The sequence below is a fragment of the Takifugu flavidus genome, chromosome 5, assembly GCF_003711565.1.
Source record: "Takifugu flavidus isolate HTHZ2018 chromosome 5, ASM371156v2, whole genome shotgun sequence".
In the NCBI taxonomy this organism is placed as follows: Eukaryota; Metazoa; Chordata; class Actinopteri; order Tetraodontiformes; family Tetraodontidae; genus Takifugu; species Takifugu flavidus.
The window spans coordinates 12,457,977-12,480,568 of NC_079524.1; the positions used below are offsets into that span (position 1 = coordinate 12,457,977).

The 22,592-nt window shown below is 46.8% G+C and overlaps 1 protein-coding gene across 3 annotated transcripts; it reads left to right on the top strand.

Annotated features, from left to right (window-relative positions):
- Positions 1-774: 774 nt before the first annotated feature.
- bmp2k (BMP2 inducible kinase) lies at positions 775-22,320 on the top strand. 3 transcript variants are annotated; one of them, XM_057032279.1, is made up of 16 exons: positions 775-1,754; positions 9,297-9,415; positions 9,796-9,901; positions 10,110-10,252; positions 11,090-11,211; positions 11,685-11,766; positions 13,328-13,460; positions 14,021-14,124; positions 14,202-14,281; positions 14,386-14,531; positions 14,624-14,811; positions 14,901-15,059; positions 16,003-16,187; positions 16,266-16,408; positions 16,495-16,608; positions 20,382-22,320. In XM_057032279.1, the coding sequence occupies exons 1-16, from the start codon at positions 1,604-1,606 to the stop codon at positions 21,788-21,790; spliced, it is 3,384 nt and encodes a 1,127-aa protein (XP_056888259.1). In that variant the 5' UTR covers positions 775-1,603; the 3' UTR covers positions 21,791-22,320. The 3 variants fall into 3 exon arrangements, with proteins under 3 accessions (XP_056888259.1, XP_056888260.1, XP_056888261.1); XM_057032280.1 differs by lacking the exon at positions 775-1,754 and adding an exon at positions 9,037-9,195; XM_057032281.1 differs by lacking the exons at positions 775-1,754; positions 9,297-9,415; positions 9,796-9,901 and having other exon boundaries at positions 10,175-10,252; positions 11,656-11,766.
- Positions 22,321-22,592: the final 272 nt, after the last annotated feature.

The following is a 22,592-nucleotide window of genomic DNA, read 5'->3' on the forward strand; positions in this document are numbered from 1 at the left end:
TCCAGCAGGCCTGCTGGACAGGAAAGGCTGGGATGTGTGAATCGCTTCTACAGCCAGCGGTACCACCTGCGCGCGCACCCACCACACGCACACGCATCCAGACAAGCAATAAGCATGTCAGAGAGGAGAGGTCCCCCTGCAGGAGCAGGATGTACCCAGGATGCGGGGGGGTTTACGCACAGTCATGTGATCCTGCTCTTATGTAATCACCAGTGCAGCCACGTGCAGCTCCTGACCCAAATAAGATAATAGGGACCAATTACCCACAGAAAATAGGAATTTTGCCATTTACCAACGCTATTTTTTTGGCGACAATGCAAAAGAGAACAGTACGCGTTCATTTTTAAAGACTTTTCTGAGGTGAATTCAATGTTTCGGTTAAGAACCCCGGAGCAGCTGTCAGAGCACTTCCTCTCTGGCCGCATCTGCTGACAACAGTTGTTCTGCACGGGACAAAAACCAAAGGGGAAAAAAAGCAAAAAGGAAACAAACCCCTGAATAAATATATACATGCTAACTCGTGGCAGCCCGCTGCCCCCAGGACTACATCACTAAAAAGTTACCGTGTAAAACAATGTTAATATTTGTACACGGTGTATTGTGTAAAAACGATTCATAAAACTGTTAACGTTGCTGGAAAAAAGTCAAGCTAGAATTTCTCTAAACCAAGCCGGAAGACATTTCAAGCGCCCATTCATTTATTTTAATCGTTTTGTCACTCATGGGCTTCCATACTATTCATATCTCCACCAATCAGAATAAGAGGATGGGCGGAGTCACGTCAGGCTAGGTTGTCACGCTCTTTGGGTAAATAACAACCACCCACTTGTTTTATAGCTAATATTGTTCAGTCACGAGAAGTTAGTGACGCTCCACAAAAATGACACTGAGGTGAGTGGAGATGAGGCGGGCAAAGCCTTTTTAAACGACTTCGTTTGAGTGGTTTTCTGTGGAGAAATAGAGGCAGACTCGGGTGAGGTTCGGGCTCGCTACTTTGTCAGCCCACCTGCACTCGGGCTTGCTCGTCTTAAAGAGGAACCGCTGTGGCGGCTAGCAAATAAAAATCGCTAGCAGCTAACTACCGAGCTAACCAGCCTCGAGTGAAGCGAACCAGCCGCCGTGTGTGACGCTGACAACGAGAAAGCTGCATTCGGCGGTCCGATAAGTTGGACATATTCCTCGGAGGGGTTCGTAGTCTCCGGACCAGGCGTTATCAACGCCACTGCCAGCTAACGTGTGATTCTCTACTGCCTTTCTGTCCACGGAGGGTTGTGACAGTAGAAGCTATTATCCGCTGCCACCAACTAGAATGATGTTCCCCTCGATTAATCGACTTATGACAGTTCTCGGTCATTTGTGAGTGGATGTTGACACGGGTACGAATAGTCGAACAACGACGGGGCGCCACCATCCACTGACTGGCTTCCATGTTTTACCCGTCAGCCAGTAGTCCCTCCAGAATCACCAGATGCGGGACACGCAGAAGAACCGATTCCAGATAAGTAGATAGGATACATCGGACACCACTAAGCTACTCTACAGATCGTGGTTAATGTTCCACTGAACGAAGACTGCTTTTGGCGGCAGAAAAAAAGGCGAAACGATGAAGAAGTTTTCCAGAATGCCGAAGTCCGAGAGCGGCGGGCTCGGAGGTGTGTCCGGGTCCGGGTCCAGCTCTGGGGTCAGCAGCTACTTCGGGAAAGTGTTCGCGGTCGGACGGTATCAAGTCACCGTGGAAGAGCTCGTCGCAGAGGGTATGTATGTTCATGTGAGCATAAAACCAAAGTCTTGGAGTCATTTTTGGTGCACGAAGGCCATTAAATGTTCCGGGACACACCCGTCAGCCCCTATTTAGACAGTAACTCAGACAATGAAGCAACTGGTCCAGCTTTGATCCATTCATGGGTCGGTAATTAGTTTTAGTTGCTAAGAGAAACCCCTCCACCCAAGAATGTCTCCTAATTTTCCATTAAATACCGCAAAGGTGATTGGAATATCTTCTTGTTGCTTGATAAACTTTGAAAAGTAGGAGATAATGCTGGCAGCATATAGCATAGGCTGTGGTTTCCACCCAGTTTCACTGGGGGGGGGGGTTTGCTTCCAGGATAAGAAGGGTCCTAACCTCCTGTGTCAACAATGTGGCACGGAACAGAAAACTGTGCTCGATTCCTTCATGGAAGTAATAGTTGTCCTCCCGCAGGTATGAGATTAGATGGAGTAATGATGAAACTTCCTGGTTAAAAGGGCATTAAGCAACATAAAGGGTGGGTTGTGAAATATCCGTCTCATCACTGCCTCTCCTCTTCATAGATGCTGCAGTTTCCTTTTAAATGTAAAAAAATAATAATCCTTTCTAGCTCGACAAAGCAGCAGGTTTGGAAGATATTTACCTGCGAGCCTTCAGAGAGGGAGAACACGAGGAAACCCAGGTTTCACGCTGACGGGTGACTTTAAAGAAAGCATTCCTGGCACCGTTTCATCGTAGGTTTTCACCAGCACAATGTGTCACTAATACATTGAGCTGTAAAGAACTTTACTGGTCTCTTTGAGGATTGATGATGGCTTCTGTCGGATAGTTCTGACATATTGCGCATACAAATCAACTAAATGATTATTGAAAATCTGTCTCCTTGGGAATATGTTCACACCAAGGTCAGCTAAAGAATATAAACTTGGAAAACTGAAATTGGCAGCATTTCACCGTAACCTTCAAATGAAATATAAAGTGAAAATACCTGAAATAAATTTTGCTAATGACTAAAATATTTTAGAGTAATCTGAACTGAAAATGCACAGTCGACTTGATTGTCTTCAAAGGTCAAACGACGATATCATTAGATTTCTCAAACTATAACGAGCGGCCGGTCACGAGTTTGTGTTGTTGTCTTAAAGTCATGTGACGTGGCTGCAGTTGGTGTTCGGAGCAGAAGCACAAGGTTGTGGTGACCGTTGCTCATCGTTCGGGTGAGAACCAGCCGTCTGCTGTATTGTTCCGGCTGTAACCATGCCCTTCACTGGCACGCTCCGCCGTTAAAAACAGACGCTTAACCAACAAGCGTGCCTCAGGCTGCTGTTAAAGTTCATCTGTCAGGTGTAAGCAAAGCAAACGGCCATCTTCCAGACTTATTCTTGATTCCCCATCGGTGACGCAATAGGATTAACAGAGATGCTTAATAAGGCGTGTAATGATCTGATGACCTGGTGTGGTTTATCCTTGTGTCCACACAAATGAGTTATTGTCTGTCAGACAGGTAGAAACACAGACGCGTGTGCTGGTCGTTGCTTTTGTCCCGTTACTGTTCAGTCTGCACACGAGCGCAGGTTTGAGATATGAGAGGTTTGACACGCATCTCAAAGGCTTAGCATGTCTTATCATCTTCTCTCACTTGTGTTGCTGCTGTAACAAACATGACCCCATTCAAACCAAACAAAGGCTTAAATCTACTTTGCTCGGAGAAAATTGGAAACATTGTGGGATTGGGCCGAGGAAACCGCAGTTTAAATGATGTTCAGACCAGTGTGAAGTGTTACATTACTGCAAAAATATGATTGTCTTGGTTTCAACGCTCTGCTGAGTCGCTCTGTTCCTACTCTGAGCTGGATTATTATCATTTCCCCTCACTCGTTAGGATCTGTGGTTTCTCTGCAGCTCTATCTTTGCTCCTGTCACCGAGAGGAACACAAAAAATGACACATCAGAACCGGACACGTCCTGTCAGGCAGTACTTCTGCTTTCTTTAAATTTAAACCCTATCTGTGTTTGGCCACAACTGTCATATATATATAACCATTGCTGTTCTATTAATATTAAACCCAATAACCAAAGCAAGGAATATATTGTTGAATTAAATTGAAAATTAAAATCTTAGTGATGTGGATTTATCTCATCCCTGGAGCCATATTTTCTGATCAGTATCAGTGGCAAAATCGTAGCAAATGGTCTGAACAAGCCTGAGACCAGCCGTGTAATGATGGTGGAACATGCAGAGGAAAGGAGTCGAGACTATTGAACACCATCCAGTTTTAGCTGTGTTTCAGTGAAGGATTACACCCGCCCAGCACTAACATGCTGCCATCTTCAAGGTTATAAAGGAGGATGTGATGTGAAGGTCATATTCATATTGAGATTGCCAGAAAGTGAGCGTAACACTCGTATAAATGCACTCTGTGCAGTGATGAACCTGTCGGTGCACAGTCCTGTTATTACAGGCCTTTTGTATTCAATTTCTGGGTTATACTTTGGAAAATTAAACGCATTTTAAAAACCAGCCCCACTCATTATCAGTTAATGACCCCCTCCAGCAGGGCCTGCTGTCACCTTATCACACGTAGCGGCCCTCCTGTCATTTCTTTTTCACAGCGCACATCTGTCGTGTGGCTGCTGTTCCTGCAGGTAAAAGGTAAACACTTCATGTTTACATGCCAGTTAGTCCTTGTAAAACACCAGTTTTTCCCCTCTTAAAGAGGAAGATTTGGGCTCAGTGCGCCTGGGTTTTTCTTTTTCCTCACAATATAGAAAATGAACTAAACTATGGGATGTGTGCATCAGAGCAAAAGGCTCCTGGTTCTGAATAATGGCATAGAGGTGCGGATTATTGGCGATGAAAAATGTGATGGCTTTTCTGATTTGCTTCCTCCAGGGCCATTGTCACTGATACTAATCGGTTACAAAACTATATATGCATCCGTATTGAGCAACCTTCATTTCCCCATGTATTAAGGCACCATTTTGCTGTAATTTGAGTTGCCTTCATATGTTGAGATGAGTAAAGCTCAGCAGAAGGCTGACTGCTCCTTTGAGGACCAGCATGCACTCTGGAGTCACACGTCAGTCACAACACATAGAAAAGCTTCTTTTTTCTAAACATGCTGACTACACAACTTCCTCACTCGAGCAAATGTTTCCCCTGCAGTTCATAATAAGGCAAAGTTCAGATTTTGCACATGACCAGGACAAGCTGCTGCTTTCACTCTGCACGCGCGTGTTATCACTCTTAAACTGACACCGATTTTGATACCACTTCTGCCGCAGGCATTCCTTCCAGTTTGAGTTTAGTCTGTACAGCTTGATTTCTCATGGCACTGCAGACAGGAACACTGTTTAATTCTGTTTTTTTGTGACCCATTTTCCTGTTTGCTGGAAAGAATGAAGAGAATGCATCTCATCAACATTATTATAACACGCTCCCGCTGATGAATAGGCACTTTGTGTCCTTTTGTGTTTCTTATTCTAGCACTGTAAATCAAATGCTGGTACGGTGCAGCACTTGGTCGTGCGATTGCTGGTTGCTGCCTTTGTGCTGGCTCATTCACGCCTTCTCTGTGCCCCTCTGTTACCGTCCGGTCCTCCTTTTGAAACCGCAGACCGTATCACCTAAAAGGAGGAAGGCAAACGGTTTTCTGTCAAAAACCAGGCAGCCTTTAGCCTTTGTGCATGTTTGCCAGCACACAGATTTGACTCCCCCTCGCAATCGGCCTTGCTGTCATTTGGTTTCACTTTTTGACAGCTATCTGCTGTATTGTTGTTGAGTTTAGATGTATGAGCGCTGACGTGAAAGCCTAAACCAGAATAATTTAAAAAAAAAAAAGGCTGCCTGACACAAATTTCCTTTTATGGCCTGGCTATTACAAATGGTTCACACACTCGAACCCGTCTTTGAAAGTGTTTTATGTCGTGCACCTGAGTCACGGTGCAAATTAGATGGCGTGCAGATAAGAAGGTGAGGGAAGCTGTGGCCTGAGTCAGCAGTTGTCACTAGGCTCCAGATTTGGTTCTCTGCTGAGTTCTATAGGTTCCGGGTGCCGCGTAACCAAATCGCTCACCCGGAGATTAGAACAACTGCCCAGCTAAAGCTCTCAGCTGCTCCGTCCCTCCCCCTGACGGGACATATCTTTCATATTTTATTCATGTTAACTCCACTATCTCACTGTTCACTTTGGGGGTTCATTTGTCAGAAAGGAGAGGTCTGACCTGCAGCTACCATGATTATCTCCTCACCCTGCCAACCTGACACCGCCTGAACAACTATCAGACTTGTCTTTGTGTCAACGGTGCTGAGAGATGATAAAGCTGTGTATTAAATCTAAATCGGTCGTTGGTTCGCCGCTTCAGTGTAGGGAAAAAGACCTTTAAAAGGTCTAGGAAATGTGAGATGGTGGTGTTGTGTTCTTTCAGAGAAAACTTCGGAGTGCAGAATTTCACAGCTGCATGCTGAAAACCAGAACTTCTCTATTTTTGCGCTGACAAATCATGCCAGTAGTACTTTTCAAAGTGTCATTATAGTGACGATAGAAGGACCAAAGAAGTGTTAAATGACACTGGTCTCAAAGTGGGTTACAAGGACAGATTTGAGTATTGCTGCTTGAACTGGGACTGAATTATTCATTTCAATCTAATCTAAAGTAGGTTGTGGGCTGACATGATCAGCAAATCGCACAGATTCTAATTAGTTCTGCAGCGTGGAACTGATACAGGAAGACGTAGCGGTATATGAAAAGACGCCAGATTGTTCTGCTTTTCTCATGTGACGGTCAGAAAACAAACTTTTGTCCGCCCACCACCGGCCCTTGTTGACCAAATGGAAATGTGCTGAGCGAAGCTGAATTTGTTGGCTCTGCTTTGTGCAGAAGCAGCAGCATTATCAACCATGTTGATAATGGGGCCTGATGCATCAGGGGACGGAACCCCAGTTAGAACACGAGTGACGCCATCACAGCGGCGTCGCCCATTGTCTCGTGGAACAGCCAGCAGTCACCGGGGTTTTCCAGCTATCTGCTGTCAGGCTGCAGATGTTGCCCTAATGCTAACCCATGGAAAGTTCTACATTAGACACAATTTATTTTGAATTAATAATTCCTGTCCTGCGGAAAGATGACGATCATTTAATAACTACAAAACCATCCTTACCATTTAATATGTTGGCTAATGCTAACTGAAGCAAGATGAGAGCTATGTTTAAAGTGCAAACATGGGACACACTTAAGCCCTAAGCTAGTGTGAAGACTTGTAAAGCCTTAAGATGGTCTGAAGTGCCTCTCTTGTAAAAGCAGCTCCACTGCTGAGGGAATGAAACCTAAATCTTGGTAGTTTTTAAAGAAGCTGAAATGGAGAGCAGTCTGTTTTCATAGATGACATCATCCCTTATGAGAAGAACATCTGCAGATGGACGGTATCATCTCTGTCACTGTCATCTGTGGCCCAAGGCTGTGGATCTTCTCTCAGGTCTGCTTCAGTGCTGTTTGCACTGCATGCAACAGTGATATCAGAGTCCCCGGTGACAACTTCCAGTAACCACAGTTACAGTTAGTGGTGGTGGGGGGGGGGTGTCTTGCAGTTATCACCGTTCAGCAGTTAAAAAGCTGTGATATCAACATCTGAATAAGGGATTTACTCTTTGCTCCACCGATGCAGATATACGTAGTTGGTGTTTAGCTGCTCTGAACAGCAGTTTGATGCATTAGCTCCAGGAAAAACGCCAGAATTGACTGTTTTCCAACCTTTAAAAATAAATATTTGAATGTGCCGTTCAAACACTTTTTGTTCAAGGTCAATATCAGACACTCTGTTGTTGTAATTCTATGCTTTTGACTCTTTCATTGCCAGTTTGTATCAATCAATTACACTCTAATGTTGTTTTTGTGCAAGTCTCTGGTAATATGATGGTTTTTGCAGTGTCATTGTATTGTGGTTGGTGTTTCTGCTAATCCTATTATTCCATCATCGGTTGAATTCTGTCTCCTTGACGCTGAGGGAACTGTTGTTTCCTTCTGGGCTCACAGCTCTTCTAAAACAAATGGTTCCACTGAGGGCCACTCAGGGGAACAACACCCTCCATAACTTCCACTTCCGTGGCTGGCGTAGACGTGAGAGGCAGCTGGAGCCACAGCATGAGGATTCAGTGAGAATATGGTGCCGGGGCCCCTCCAGCGTCCCTGAACTGAGGGGGAGGACTGGAGTAGTGTTAGAACGGTAACTGAGAGCTGACAGCTGTCTGATTATCTCCATGATTCCGTCAAGTTGTTGAAATATTGTCTGTGGACAATACTGGTAGCAAACCCCCATCTGAGTCAGAGGTAGACTGGTTATCCAGTCCAGGTGTAGATATCTTTATAATCATGTAACCAGAGCGGCTCTTCTAATGCAGGTGATCCCTCTTATCCCACACTTCCAGCTCATCATGACCAAGTCTTCCTGGAGACTTGGGGTTAGGGTGTCCAGTTGGTTTTGCCCCTTTATCATGTAACAGCCTCGTTAGTTAATGCAGTTTGCTTTAATAAATCCAGAGGGGTGCACACAGGAATCTCGTCTCCCTTAAAATTCATCTTTGCTTCTTGCATACCTTCTTCCATACAGTAGATCTTTAACAAGAATAAATAAATAAATACCTCCTGCTCTTAAGTCTCTGGGGGGGACCTCTGCATTCATTCATGCTGCTTCATCACAGAAAATGAATTAAAGTCTGGGCTGCAGCCTGGAAAGACCATTATGTCAACCTAAGTGCACAGGACAAAATAAGGTAAATCAATACACACAAAGACGGGAGGGTGAAACATTTTGACTCGTGCACTTTGGAGGAGTATCTGTTGTTGTATCTGTCGACCGTTGTTGAAATGCCAGAAAAACTGCCTTTGATCCATATCTGAAGCTCATATATTTATGTCCATGACAAATACAGATGTACTTTGTTACCCTTATTTTGATTCCTCAGAGGTGCCACAGAAATGTGATTCTCTCCAGATTTAATGTCTCTCTAATGGCTCCAGCGCCTGTGTCGGCTGTTTGCCGAGACGCAGACCGGCCTGATTAGACTGAAGGATGGTTAAATTCAATATGCTTCAACTAGATAGAAAATAGATAGAAATATTCTAAATGGGTTTTGCATTCACGCTCTGCTTCCTTTCTCCTCCCATCTTGCTTATACCTAACTAATACCTGCTGAGACCAAATGGACCAACCAGGCCAGGGGACCATCCCACCACCGTCATTCATGCATACTAGGCAGTAACAACAGATAACGGCAGCCAGCTGAAACTCCCAGTTGCTCCCAGCGCTCTATATTCACCCCACAAGCATAGTTCCTTCATTGACTCCAAGCTTGAGTAACTGAACACAGTTTCAGAGAAACATCCCAAAAAAATCACCGTAAACCTTAAAGAACCCATCTGTTTTCCGAATTGTTCCTTATAGAGATCCATGTAGGTTGCATCTACTTTTCAGTCTCAAGACGCTAATTTACATGCAGTATAAGAAAACAAGCATAAAAATTTAGAATGTGTTTTTTTTTCTTGTTTTCCAGGAGGTTTTTCGGTGGTGTTCCTGGCTCGCACACACAGCGGAGTGCGCTGTGCTTTGAAGAGGATGTACGTCAACAACGTGCCAGACTTAAACATCTACAAAAGAGAGATAACCATTATGGTGAGAGGCGCTTCTTTGTCTGTGTATTGGTGCCTTGGTTTCCATTACACAGATATGGGCGTGGAAGTGTGATTAGGGTTCATTATGAGCTTATTTTTGTTTTGTTGTTCTATTCCGTGGATGACCTCTGCCACTGTCACAGTCGTTGCCTTAGGTGTGTCCGTTTCCACAACATGCAGCGGTGTCTCTTTTCAAGCTGCCATCACCGATGATTGAGCCGATAAAGTGATCAGACGGCACAAGAGAAATGCAATTAAACTTTCTGCGCAGTAACAGAAAAACTTTACATTAAATGCATATGTTTGTATTAAATGTAGTGCGCTCATCTGGATTTTCTGGCACTCACGAGTTCCTTTTTTTTTTTTCATCCTATGATGCAGAAAGAGCTGTCGGGTCATAAAAACATCGTTAACTATCTGGATTCCACCATCAACGTGGTGTCGGACAGCGTGTGGGAGGTCCTGATCCTCATGGAGTACTGTAAAGGTAAAGGTCATCTAAAACTCTGACCTTCATGTTTTAATCTTAGTGATGATTCTTATAAATGGGGATCGTTCATGAATCAACAGTCGCTTAGAGCATCTGGTGGGGGTCACCTGGCAGGTATCTGGGTTAGACAGACATGCTGGTGTCCCAGCCTGGATCCATGACTGGTGTAGAACCCTGAAGCTGACCTTCACCTCTCGCTCTGCAGCAGGTCAGGTGGTGAAGCAGATGAACCAGAGGCTGAACGTGGGCTTCAGTGAGGCCGAGGTCCTCCACATCTTCTGTGACGCGTGTGAGGCCGTGGCCCGCCTGCACCAGTGCAAGACTCCCATCATCCACAGAGACCTCAAGGTGAAGAGGGGCTCATCCTTCTTGTCCCATCATACCTAAACATTTCTGACGTTTATCCCTTACACTGAACGTCAGCTGTGTCTGGGCCTGAGTGATGGAACTCTACTGTGCTCAGCAGAAGGAAGGACACACCGGATTTACTTCAGTGCTCCTCTGCTTCCTTTCCCGCTCCCCCACTTCCTGCGCCAGATGGGTTTCTTATTGTTAGTTATCTACCATCTTTTCCTCTTTCTGCTCCTTTTCCCCACACAGGCCACGACAATTGGTGCTTTCTGAAATTCCTCGCTTAACTTGACTTTTGCAAGAGGTTTTCAGAGATCCTCCCATTCGGCTGATGTTTGGGGGCTGGCGGTTCCCACCGTGACTGAATCCTCCTCTGTGCCCTGTCAGTGGGCCGCTGTACTGCGTCCAGTTGGACAGGGCTTTAAACAGTGCAGTCCCTTCTGCTCCACAGTTCTGTCCTCTGTTTCCCGTCTGCATCTATCTGTCCAGCCTACACAGCTTACATAACATTGAAGGGACACAAAAGACCACAAAGGCCCAGTCACGCATTGCCAGGGGAAGTGAGAGTGCAAAAAACGCCCCTTAACCCTGAGCTGTCAACAGCATTGAGACACGTTTTGGTGCTTCCATTAGCTCAGTTTTCCTTGTGCACTTGGTATAATTTTCCCTGTTGTTCCTCACACACTCCTCCTCCTTATTTTCTTCCTTGGGCCGTTGAATCTGAACTGTGCCGAAACATCCTCTTACTGTTTGTTTTTTTAACACCTTTCTGATTTCCTTTCTTGTTTCGTGACACTAAGAGATCTAAATTGAGTCCGACTCCTCTGTTGGCAGGTTGAAAACATCCTGCTGAATGACCAGGGAAATTATGTCCTGTGCGACTTCGGCAGTGCCACTCACAAGATCTTGGTACCACATAAAGACGGAGTGACTGCTGTGGAAGATGAAATCAAAAAGTAAGTAGCTTTTCTGTCACTGGGTTAGGGTTAGAGCTAACCCTAACCCTAACCCTGCTGCTCTGTTCCGTATTATTACCTCAGCCTTGTGTACACTGTGTATTTGTCCAATCAGAGCAGCAGATTAACTTTTCACATGTTTATTGCTGCTATTAAGGGATGTTGATGGTGGAAGGTGTGGCTCTTATCAGCAGTGTGTGAAACCGGCTTTAACGCTGACCGACGCTGCTTCTTGATATTTGTTTGACACGTAATTAATTGACCTGATTTTTCTTTTAAACAAATGACTGATTGCGCAATGGTTAAAGGCCACAAAAAGAGTGCAGCCTTCATTTCTTAAATAACACTCAGTTGAAGCTAAAGAAGTTCTGTTTGGTTCCTGCTCCAGGTGAAGTTAAAAAATAATGTTTGTGGTACATTCTGATATGAACTTTGTCCTGTCAGTCTTTACCAGTGCACCTTTCACATCGTAGGTACACAACCCTCTCCTATCGTGCACCAGAGATGATTAACCTGTATGCAGGGAAAGCCATCACCACTAAGGCTGATATATGGGTAAGATCTCTCTGTGTGTGTATGGGTGTTTGTGGGGTGTAATAACCTGTGGAGCTGGTTTGTCCTGGTACTATTCTCAGCGCCACCTGCCCTGACTGGTTGCCCTTCTTGTTTCTGTTGATCTTTCTCCGTCCCCTGCTTTGCCTCGGGCAGCCAAATGATCAACCCCTCCTCTTCCTCCACCTTTCTTCTGTTTTCTATGTCACAGGCCAGTTTGACAGCAGATATTGGCCCAGGCTTACAACATCGATACGCTAATATAAAATTTGACGCTCTGTGATCTTGATTCATGCTGCTACAAAATCAGTGCTGAGGTAAATAATGATATATGTGTGACCGATGAGGAAGGAACCGAAAACAGGCCTCTGGTTGAAGGAAGGCAGCAAAATCGGAACTGGGCTACATCCTGTGGACTACCACCTACATTCTGGCTTCCTGTTCTATGTTTAATCACTTGTTTTTGTGTGGTGCCCAATGCACAGCTGTCATATAGGTTAAGTTAAAATGTCCATCTGCATGTCGGGGTAGTCTGGAGGTTGGGGAAAAAACGACATGCCGTAATTTCTGGACTACAGAGCGCACCTGCTGGCGATTGCTTTTGCCTTCCGTCTGATTTGTCCAGCGGAAACACCGCGGCCGCCTGCTCTCTGTGTGTTGACCCAGTCTTCCAGAACGTTTTCATGCTCGGTCCACCTGCGATGTTTACGTCTAAAAGCTTTTGTCGTCCTTTTGCTTTGGATCAGTTCTTTATGCTGGCGTCTCCACCTTCTCCCCATTGATTACCGTAATGCCAAGATTACGCGCGGCAGCTCGATTTCCTTCTTCAACCGCCAGAGTGATCGCCTTTAACTTAAAAGCCGCATCATATACTTTTCTTCTAGTATTTTCTTTGTTGATGAGGGTTAGTAAAAATGACTGATTCACAATATTTGTGATAGTGCGCCACGAAAAAACCCATAAATAAGCCGCACCGTAGAATAAGCCACAGTGTTTAAAGTGTAGGTAAAAAAGTAGCTGCTTATAGTCCGGGAATTACGGTAATTTAGGGTTGTATTCTCTTCAAGGTGCTGCTGGTTTTTGGACAGTCTTGACTCGATTCCTCCTTTTTTAAGCCTGTGACATCAGCTACATGAGATGTTTGTGTAGAGAAAATGCTAACTGTGTTGTTAGCATCAGTGCTTCATTTCCAAAAATGGAGCGTGTTTGCCATGTAAAGTGGATGTATAAATACATCTATTTTTTATGGTTACAATGTTTACAAAACATGCCAAAGCCATGACAGAGCGCATAGCTGCCAGGACACGCGGTGCCACGGCAGAGCAGTTATTCAAATATCACCTGTGGGTGTCCTGCTCTGTTCTGTGTAAGTCACACTCATGTCCCAGTAATGGTAACGGTGGGTATCATCCAGCCCGTCGGTGTTCAGGCCAACCACAGGACCAACTGTTCTGTTTTACTGTAAAATTTAGAAACTTGCAGCGCCAGTTATGGGAGAAATGGCATTTTTCCCATGTTAACTTGGTTCATGCGTTCTTCTGTTTTTTTTCTGTTTTCTCCACAGGCACTTGGATGCTTGTTGTACAAGCTGTGTTTCTTCACACTTCCATTTGGGGAGAGTCAAGTTGCCATATGTGATGGAACCTTTATCGTTCCAGATAATTCCAAATTCTCCTTCAAGTTGCACTCTTTGATCAGTAAGTTTGCGCTTGAAAAGTTTTGATACCATAATATGAGTTCTGTAATGGACATTTATGTTTGAAAATCTTGGCAGCTATTTGGAGAGTAACCTGACAAATTGAGCTATTAATTGTTGCTCTGTCACTGCTTTTACCACATCCTTTTCATTTTCTATTTTACTGTAATTGAACTGTGTAAAATTAGTTAATGAGCCGGTTCAACTGGCCGCTGTGCAGAGTTTGAAAATGCAAACAGTGAGGGCTTCACATGGGAACTAATCTTATTAATATTTAATTTGTAGCCTATTATGTGCTCTAATTTGTAGCCCCAGGCTTGTTTTAGTGTTACACAGACAGAATAACTTCTGTGTTTGTCCTGTTTTTACTTTTTACTGTTTTGCTTTTACACCACTTAAGCATGTAAGAACTCGTCACGGCCGATCCGTCATGGCAGCCTTGTTTGCTTTTGATGTTATTTCGCTTTCTTAATGCGTTGTAATGGACCAACATCGCCACCTAGTGGGCAAAGAAATGAGCTGCCCTGTGTCCAACATTCATGACCTGTGTGGATTTTCCAGGATACATGCTCGAACCAGACCAAGAGAAGAGACCAGACATTTACCAAGTGTCCTACTTTGCCTTCAAATTAGCTGGAAAAGATTGTCCAGTGCCAAATCTCCTTGTAAGTCACAAACACGAGGCAGTTCTAGTTTTTCGATGATACGCTCGGTAACACTGTTCTCCTGCTCGTTCCTCCAGAAATCCCCCATCCCCACGTCGCTCCCAGAACCTCTAACAGCCAGTGAGGTGGCTGCCAAGAAAAGCATGACAAAAGCCAGGTAAGATGAAGTATAAGAAGCAATATAATGTATTTTCTGGAATTCCTTAGATATCGATACTGATAACTGAAACATGGTTCATAGCTTCATCATCTCATTTCTAGAATAACGGATTCAGTGGGGCCGACTGAAACCTCAATAGCTCCCAGACAGAGGCCAAAAGCAGCCAACACTAACGTCCTGCCCCTCACCACCGTCACTCCCGTCAAGATGACTGTGCCTTCAGCGCCTGTCAGCAATGGCCAGAAAGGTTTGTTCTACCTTTTCTCTTCCTTTTAACAGCTGGGGTGTTCATACGTTAGGATAAAACTACCTTTCTGCTAACTTGATGTGTGCCGTCAGCTCCCACTCCTGCCCCAGGGCAGACATCCGCGCAGCCTCCGCCGAGCAGTCAGCAACACCGAGTCCTGCAGCAGCTACAACCAGGTGACCTGCGCCTGCAGCAGCTGCAGCAGCAGCAGCATCACCACCACCAACAACAGGCGGTGCAGCAACAGCATATCAGCGCACAGCATCTCCAGTACCTCCAGGTACACCCACTACTCTGACTCTAACAACTTTTCTCGCATTTATTCGAGTCGTGATTTTATTTTTTCTATGCGTGTACATCCTTTTCCAGTACCAACAGGCTGTGCAGCAGTCCCTTCAGCTTCAGCAGCAGCAGCAGGCCCTCCTCCTCCAACAACAGCAGCAGCAGATGATGATGCAGCCAATGTACCAGCAGCAGGTCGCCCAGGCTCAAGCCCAGGCTCAAGCCCAGGCCCAGTATGCTGCCATGGTGAGTCCTGTTCTTGTCAGAGGTCAGGGCCTGTTGCCAAAAGTGCCAGGATGACTTCTATTGACATCCAGTCTGATTCAGTTCTTCAGGACGGCTTTTTCAATCAGAAGCCTGAAAGAAGTTCAGAGCAGGAGAATCTATCCAAAAGTGGAATAAATAGTTTGAGCAAATGACAGTGAAACACATGGAGACACAGCATGAAACAACACAGAGGAACATTTCATTTAATGTCAGGATGCCCTGAAACTGCTCTCTCTGTTCCCAGCACTGGCAGCCAGTCCTCTTCAGTCAGGAAGCATCGCACTGGTGCCAAGCACCATTGGAAGCAGACGCTTAAACTTCCTACTGATTATGTCCAAATATTCCAACAACTACTATTTACGCAGCCACAGAATCAAACACACAAACACAGGTCCTCCAAACGCGCACTGTCAGGGCGGCGCAATTTTTAGTCTGTTTCCCGACGAGCGCGTACCATCTGTTTTATTTCAGAGGCAATCTGGTCTGAGCGGAGCCACGAGGGGATGGAACAGAGGGTGAAATCAAGCAGTTTCTGCCACGTTGCTGCCCGACATATGAAGCATTTCACATGCAGGAGAGGAAAACACCTCTGAATACACGTCCCCTGAGACACTCGCTGTGAAAGACCTGCTTCCTGTAGCAGAGCAGCCACGTGGCAATGGCTCGGTGCTATTTTACGTAAAGAGTCATGATTAAAAAAAATAAATAGCTGGTTTTTAAGGACATCTGCATTTGTTGGTTATACCTAGTTTTAAGTCAACTTTCATTCCCTCATTCCTCCCCTTCCTCCACGTGTTCCCAGCTTTTCAAATCCAGAACTGGTTTCTAACATTACATCTTGTTGCCACCATTGTTCACCGTAAAATGGAAGGTCCGTCCCTCATTCCCTCCCCCTCTTCTCCCCCTCTTCCTCCCCTGACAGCTGCAGCAGTACCAACCGGCTTTTGTCCAGCAGCAGCAGCAGCAGCAGCATCTTCCCTACATTTCCTCCCCTCTTGAGTTCCAGATTCCGCTGGGTTCCTATAATGCCACTACGCCCCCTGCAGGGGCTGGACCAGGTCAGATGGGGGGGCCCTCACCTGTGGATTCCTCATATGCAAATGCGAGGTAACCTCCTAAAAGACGTGCATTAAAATAGAAGCAGGCAAAGGTCGGCTAACTCCTGCTCACCTTTCCCCGCGGCAGGAACCCTCTGCTCGCTCCAGATGGGGTCACATCTCCAGCCAACCCCCCCGACATGTCAGGCTGGAACCCGTTTGGGGAGGACAACTTCTCCAAGCTGACGGAGGAGGAGCTACTCGACCGCGAGTTTGACCTGCTCAGAGCCAGCAAGTGTCCCTTTCGCTGATCCTCAGTTGCGTCGGGGATTTTATAAACCTGCTTAATTGTATTTACTTCTTTTTTTTAAACACAGAAAAGCCAGAGGAGAGAAGGACCAGTGTGGACAAGGACCAGTCACAGCCCACTGCCACCAAGCCCCTCCCACCAGAGGACTTGTTTGGTTCAGTCCCCTTCGTGGCCAGCGCAGGCAAGTCTTAGAGGAGTCTCTACCATGAGGACCCAACACTGTGGAGCCGCCCGTCCCTCCCTCCTCCATCCCTTCACCCCCTCTGTCCAGCTTCTCTGCCAACCCCCCCCCACAGATCCCCCAGTAAAAATGATGTGAAATGATGAGTGAGAGTATTAGTCAGCTGGTCAGTCTCGTGAGACAATGTCAAGCCTTTACTGGAAACAGTTAAAACCAGTCTGTCAAAACTAGATCCACTTGAGCCAGAGGACGCGCGTGACTCTGGCTGAAGTGGCGTTACGTCCCCTTCGAGGTCGGACGAGTCGGTTCCAGATCTGTGGGGGCCTCAGTGATGCAATCTTGATTTCGGTCCTTTCTTGAGCGAGACAAAACTTGCTGTGTAACATACGTTTGTGGTACTAATCAGGGCTGAGTGGTGTCAGTGCTGCCCCCTACAGTCATGCTGCAGCTTTACACAGGCTCGTCCAGTCAAAGGTCACTCAAAAGGCTGCGAATGGCTGAAAACATCACTCAGCCCTGTCATCATGTCGGTGGGAAATGACGACACTTGAACTTCTTGAGTTGTGGCTCTCGGCCGCTCGTTTACATGAAATCCTGTCTTTTCTGTTTGACACATCCTCACCTCGACTGGTGTCACCACCCGGTTCCGCTCTTGTCCGGCTCCACTAACCATCAGGACGGTTGTTAAATCATCGTCTGTGTGACTTTGTGTGTGTGTATGTGTGTGTGACCTTGTCGGCAGCAATAAGCTTATGAGCCTTTGCGCTCTTCCTGCTTCTTTAATATTGGTGGGCAGTTTAGAGTAACGCCATTGACGCCTAAAAGGTGGTTTTCTAGAGGAGAAGATCCACTTTCATCTCCAGTCGTTACAAAAGCTGCATTGGTGCAACGTCTTCTGGCTACAGACATAGAGTAGAACCCAACTAATGCAATATTACCCTCTAAGCACTTGAATGTAGATGTGGAAATACTTTAAAGATGCCAATCGGATGATTTTTGAACCAAAAGGTCAAATTAACCAACTTTTTTGGGGGGAGTTGGAAAGAAACACAAGTGTAACCATTTGTTTTAGTCTGCTTCAGCTTCCATCACTTGTCGCTTGGCTTCATTTACAGTTTCCATCCTGATTCAGACCCAGTCTTGTCAGACCGAGCCCAGTCAGAGTTGCTCTAACGGATGGTCCAGGATTATCCGGCCTCAGATGAGCCTGTTGAGCTTCCGGGTCACTGAGGTTGTGACTGCGGCTCCGCCTCCGGCTCCGCTCCGCTCTGCTCTCGCCCTCAGTTGTTAAAAAAATCCTCGTTAGACTTGAACCTACGTGTTCACTTTTTCCATCTCGACCCAAGTGCCTTTTATTTCCTGCAGCATCCCCATATTTAATCTCAGATGTTTATTCTCATGTTCTTTAAATGCAGCTGAGATTTTATAGTTTGCAGTGAAAATTAGTATTAAATGTTTTTAGATGGGCAGGACCTGCCTGAGGGCGGCACGGTCCCTGAAACAGGTTTTCTTAATAATCCATACAATCCTAAAGGGCTGTATGACGGGATCCTCCCTCTGCTGCCGTTATTCCGCCTCACGGCAGCGACTGGGAGCGGCTCGCCCTCGATCCATCCTGTTTTAGAACAAACATGTTACCTGATCTGAAGGTAAGTTTGTTTTTGGTGCCATTTTTATGTCTCCGCATACATCACCGCCTGCTTTATTCATTTATTTTTAAATTTAACGCCTGCTTTAGCTCCTGATCGTTGCTCCATTTCAGCGAGACAGCCATATTCAGAAACATCTTGTTCATGTGTACTGGTGGATAGTGACAACACGTCCCATCAGAGCCAAAAACAAATCAAAGTAAAGGGACCAGAGCCATTATCTGCACTTTCGTTTCCTTTTTATGTTTTTCAGTTCAGCAAAATGTGAAATATCATCCAGGAATGATCCAAATAGTTAGAGGGCGTGTTGGTTTTTATGTTTTCTGTGTTTTCGCTTCTTTTTCGGGGTCTCAAGATTTACGTCGGGTCCTGGGGACTTCTGATTGGAGCGCTTTGACACGTGCGCGTTGTCAACAGCAAACTCAGAGGGTTAAATTGTCTTTTTACATTTTGTTTTTGCAGCAGACTGTAAAAGATCCTGTATGATTCTGTGTGAATGTATTTCTTTCTAGAATGTTACTGATAAATAAAAGGAAACATTCAAATCAATGTTCACGTTGGTTCCTTTTTTATAGCTAAGAGTGTAGCCCGTCCACCATTACACCCTATGCAAGATGTTCCTGGTAACATGGCTGTCTTTGAGAAGGTCCAACGATCACCGCGTGTCGCAATCACAAGACGTTACTCAATCAAAAGGTGTCACTCAAAACGGAAGCAGCTTTACTCGACGCTGCTGTTTTGTTCACGTAGCAGCAGATTTATGGAACTGCTGCTCTGCCGTCAGCTCAGGACCAACCTCTCTTCCTCAGAGGCTCTCTTGATTCTCCACAGCTAATTTCCTGATAAATCTGCTTCTGGATGCAGAAAAGAAATGTTTTTTCTTCAGCAAACGCCAAAAGTTCTGAAGGTTAATGCTTCTATTTAAGTGACATCTTTGTATTCTGCATCCTCACCACTAGGTGGTGCTAAGTAGAAACAACTGCTGTTTTCAAAACATTTAATGCACCGTATTTGTTTAAAGATCAAATTTTAAATGGTAATAGTGGGATAACTTGAACATTCGGTAACAAATTCAGTTTGTAAATGATAATGAGCAAAAATCTTAACATTTCTTTTTTTTGTTTAACTCTCCACTTATTGACCCAAATGGGAAAGTCTAAAAGAAAAAAGTTCTTAGTTTTCTGGGATTAAAGTGTGACTCAGATGAGTAACTTGTTAATAAGCAGACAGGTTTTTGTTGCGCTGTCTGGTTTTGGACGGCTGTTCTGAGCTGCCGCCTGCTGTCACGACTCTCCGGCAGATTTTTCTGGTCCGTCAGAAGTGAGAAGCGTCACGTGTCTGTTTCTGCGTCTTCATCTTAAAGAGAAGGCTGTAATCCTTCTGCCTTTACCCTCCGAAATGGAACAAGTCTGCGCGTCAGATGGTCTCCTCGGCTCTCCTTCTGAGGAGAACAACGGCCACACCGCAGCCTCTCTGTCGCTCAGGTCTGGTTCCGTTTGTCAGAAATCCGTTTTTGGCCAATTCCGATCGTTCCTGTTAAAACCGGAGCGTTTTCCGCTTTGGTGCTCACCGCAGGGGGTCCGTTCTCCTCTTCCTCTAATAGGAACAATAAAATTGGCTCATCTTGAATGCTGCAGTTTGTTTTAAATACATTTGGAGAACATCCACTTGCTAATTGGGCTCATTTCTGGGTTATGCAAATCTCTTGAAAACAAATTTACACCGGCAGCGAAGTTTCCAGCAGATGCCCAAACGTGCGTGAGGAGCCGAGCAGGACAAAGCTTCGTTTGTGATTGAAGGCTTAAATCTCCTCACGGGAGATTTGAAGTTAAAAGTGGCGCCGATATTAACCGGTCTGCCGTTTCATTTCCGCTAAGCCCACTCTTATTGCCGGGTCTGAAGAGGAAAGTCGGAGCAGCTTTCAGGCCATATTGAAGCCTCCGGTTTCGTCTTAGCTCTTCCTTCTGCTTCAATCTTGGACAAACTGTTGGGATTTGCATTTTGCGGATTTCCCGGGCCTAAGCGGAGTGATCCAGATTTGAGACTCAAAGAAACATGTCCCAGAAAGGGAGACTTCGAAAATAAAATGCTGCTTCTTGACTTGTGCGTTTGTTGCTTCTGCAGGTGCTGATCTGCTCAGATCTGGGCAAACGAGGGAGGAACTCGCCGCGCAACCGGAGATTCACCTCAAGGAGCAGAAGCCAAGCAGGAAGAGCAACTGCAGACCGGGCGAGGAGTCAGACAGCGACTTCGAGTCCGATCCGCCTTCGCCGAAGAGCAGCGAGGACGAGGAGCCGGAGGAGGAAGAAGGCCTGAACAGCGAGCATGGCGAGGACACCGAGCCGGAGAACATCGGACAGAGGCCCCTCCTGATGGACTCTGAGGAGGAGGGGGAGGAGGACGAAGACAAGCACAGCTCAGACTCGGACTGTGACCCCAGCAGGGTCAGAAGCCGCCCCAAGAAACCTGCCGCCATTAAAGCGGCTCCAGCTGCCGCCACCGGGGGGAGCCCTCACAGAGATCCTGGCATGACTCTGATCACCCCCCCAAACTCGCCAAGCAGAGCCAGAACCGAGGACGACGTGGATGCTTTCGGCGCGGTCCCGTTCCTGGGCGGGGGCGGGGGCGGGGGCGGGGGCGGGGGCGCGCCCACCGGGCCTCTGGAATGCTCGGACATCTTTGCAAAAGCGCCGTTTCGCCAGGTCAGCCAGGAGCACAAGACGGTGGACGAGTTTGACGTCTTCACCAAGGCGCCGTTCAACCGGAACCTCTCCAAACCGAGCAAGAGCACCGGCGACGTTCCCATGGGCCAAACGCCGCCGGTATCTCCAGACGGCATCGACATTTTCGGCTTCTCCCCCTTCGACGCCGGCACCACCGCCCCGCCCCCTTCCACCTCCAGAAGCGCCGAAGACATCTTCCGAACGGCGCTGGAGGAGGCGAGCAGCCCTCAGCAGCAGCGGCTGAAGCAGCGCAGCCTCCAGAAACTCTCATCGCGCCAGAGAAAAACCAAGCAGGAGGCCGCCGCCGGTGCCAGCAATGGAAAACGCCACCACGGCACGCCGACCGGAGGCCGGAAGACAAACAAGCCAACTTACCGCACGCCCGAGCGCGTCCGGAGGCACAAGAAGGTCGGCCGGCGAGACTCTCAGAGCAGCAACGAGTTCCTGAACACGTCTGACTCCAAAGAGAACATCAGCGTGGACATCACCATGGCCGAAGGCAAAGACAGAGGAGCTCCTCTTCCGGGGGACGAGGCCCACGTCGACGCCTTTGGAGCCAGGCCGTTCCATCCTCAGGACGGCGGCCGGCACGGACAGTACCAAGGTCTCGCCGACGGCAAGGGCGACGCGGCCAATGGGAAGTCCTGGGCGGCGCCTTTGCACAGCGCTCTCGGGGAGATGGATGATTTCGGGGCGGTGCCCTTCACGGACATGGTCGTCCAGGGCGGGCAGCAGCCGCCGCCGCCGCAGCCCGCTCAGCCGGGGGAGCTCGACCCTTTCGGAGCGGCGCCTTTCCCCTTCAAACAGTGACTCTCCCTGCCGCCGCCAGCTTGTGCACGGGGCTGCACGCGTGCTGAGAAGCCTTTGATGCTGCATCTTACCGCCTGTAAGACGTCACCCTGGGAAAATTGGAAAACCGCGCTGTGATCATGAGCTTTACGCCTACGGCCTGCCTTCGGAACGTCACCGCTCCGTTTTCTCAGCACCACGAAGCCTTACCCAAGCTGTCCGCCTCGCAGCGAGTACCTCAAGATCCTCCACAGGCGGCGCTGCTCACGTAGGACGCCCTTGGGATTTGACCTTAACCACTTTTTTTTGTTGTTTTTATTTTTTAAGACCGTCTCTATGCATAATCTCACAGCAGCCTCCGAGCAGCCAGATGTGCATTTTTTTTATCTACAGGATTGGTCGTGGGGGCCGGGCTGGGATCGGGGCTCTTAACCCTTTTAGGTTTTTGCAGCAAACTTCTGAAATGCTGTTTTTATTTTGTATCACATGCCAGCCCTCCACCTTCTGTTAGGAGAACTGAGAAAATAAAACATAAAGCCACATTAGAGTTAGTTTGTGTTTGGGATTATAATTCATGCTCGAGAATGGGGGCACTGGTCGAGCGCCTTCGACCGGATTAGAGCTATAAAAGGCTTTGATGTGACATCTTTGTTCTCGATTGCTATAAAAACCTGATTTCTCCCACATTAGTGTAGAATGTTGCTGAATCCTCGAAGGCATCGGGGATCATTTTACGAGTGCAATGCTGCAAACAACCAATGATTAAGTCTTCTTGTAAACCAGTTAACACTGGTTTCTTCCCGTCTCTGCTGTAGGACCCATT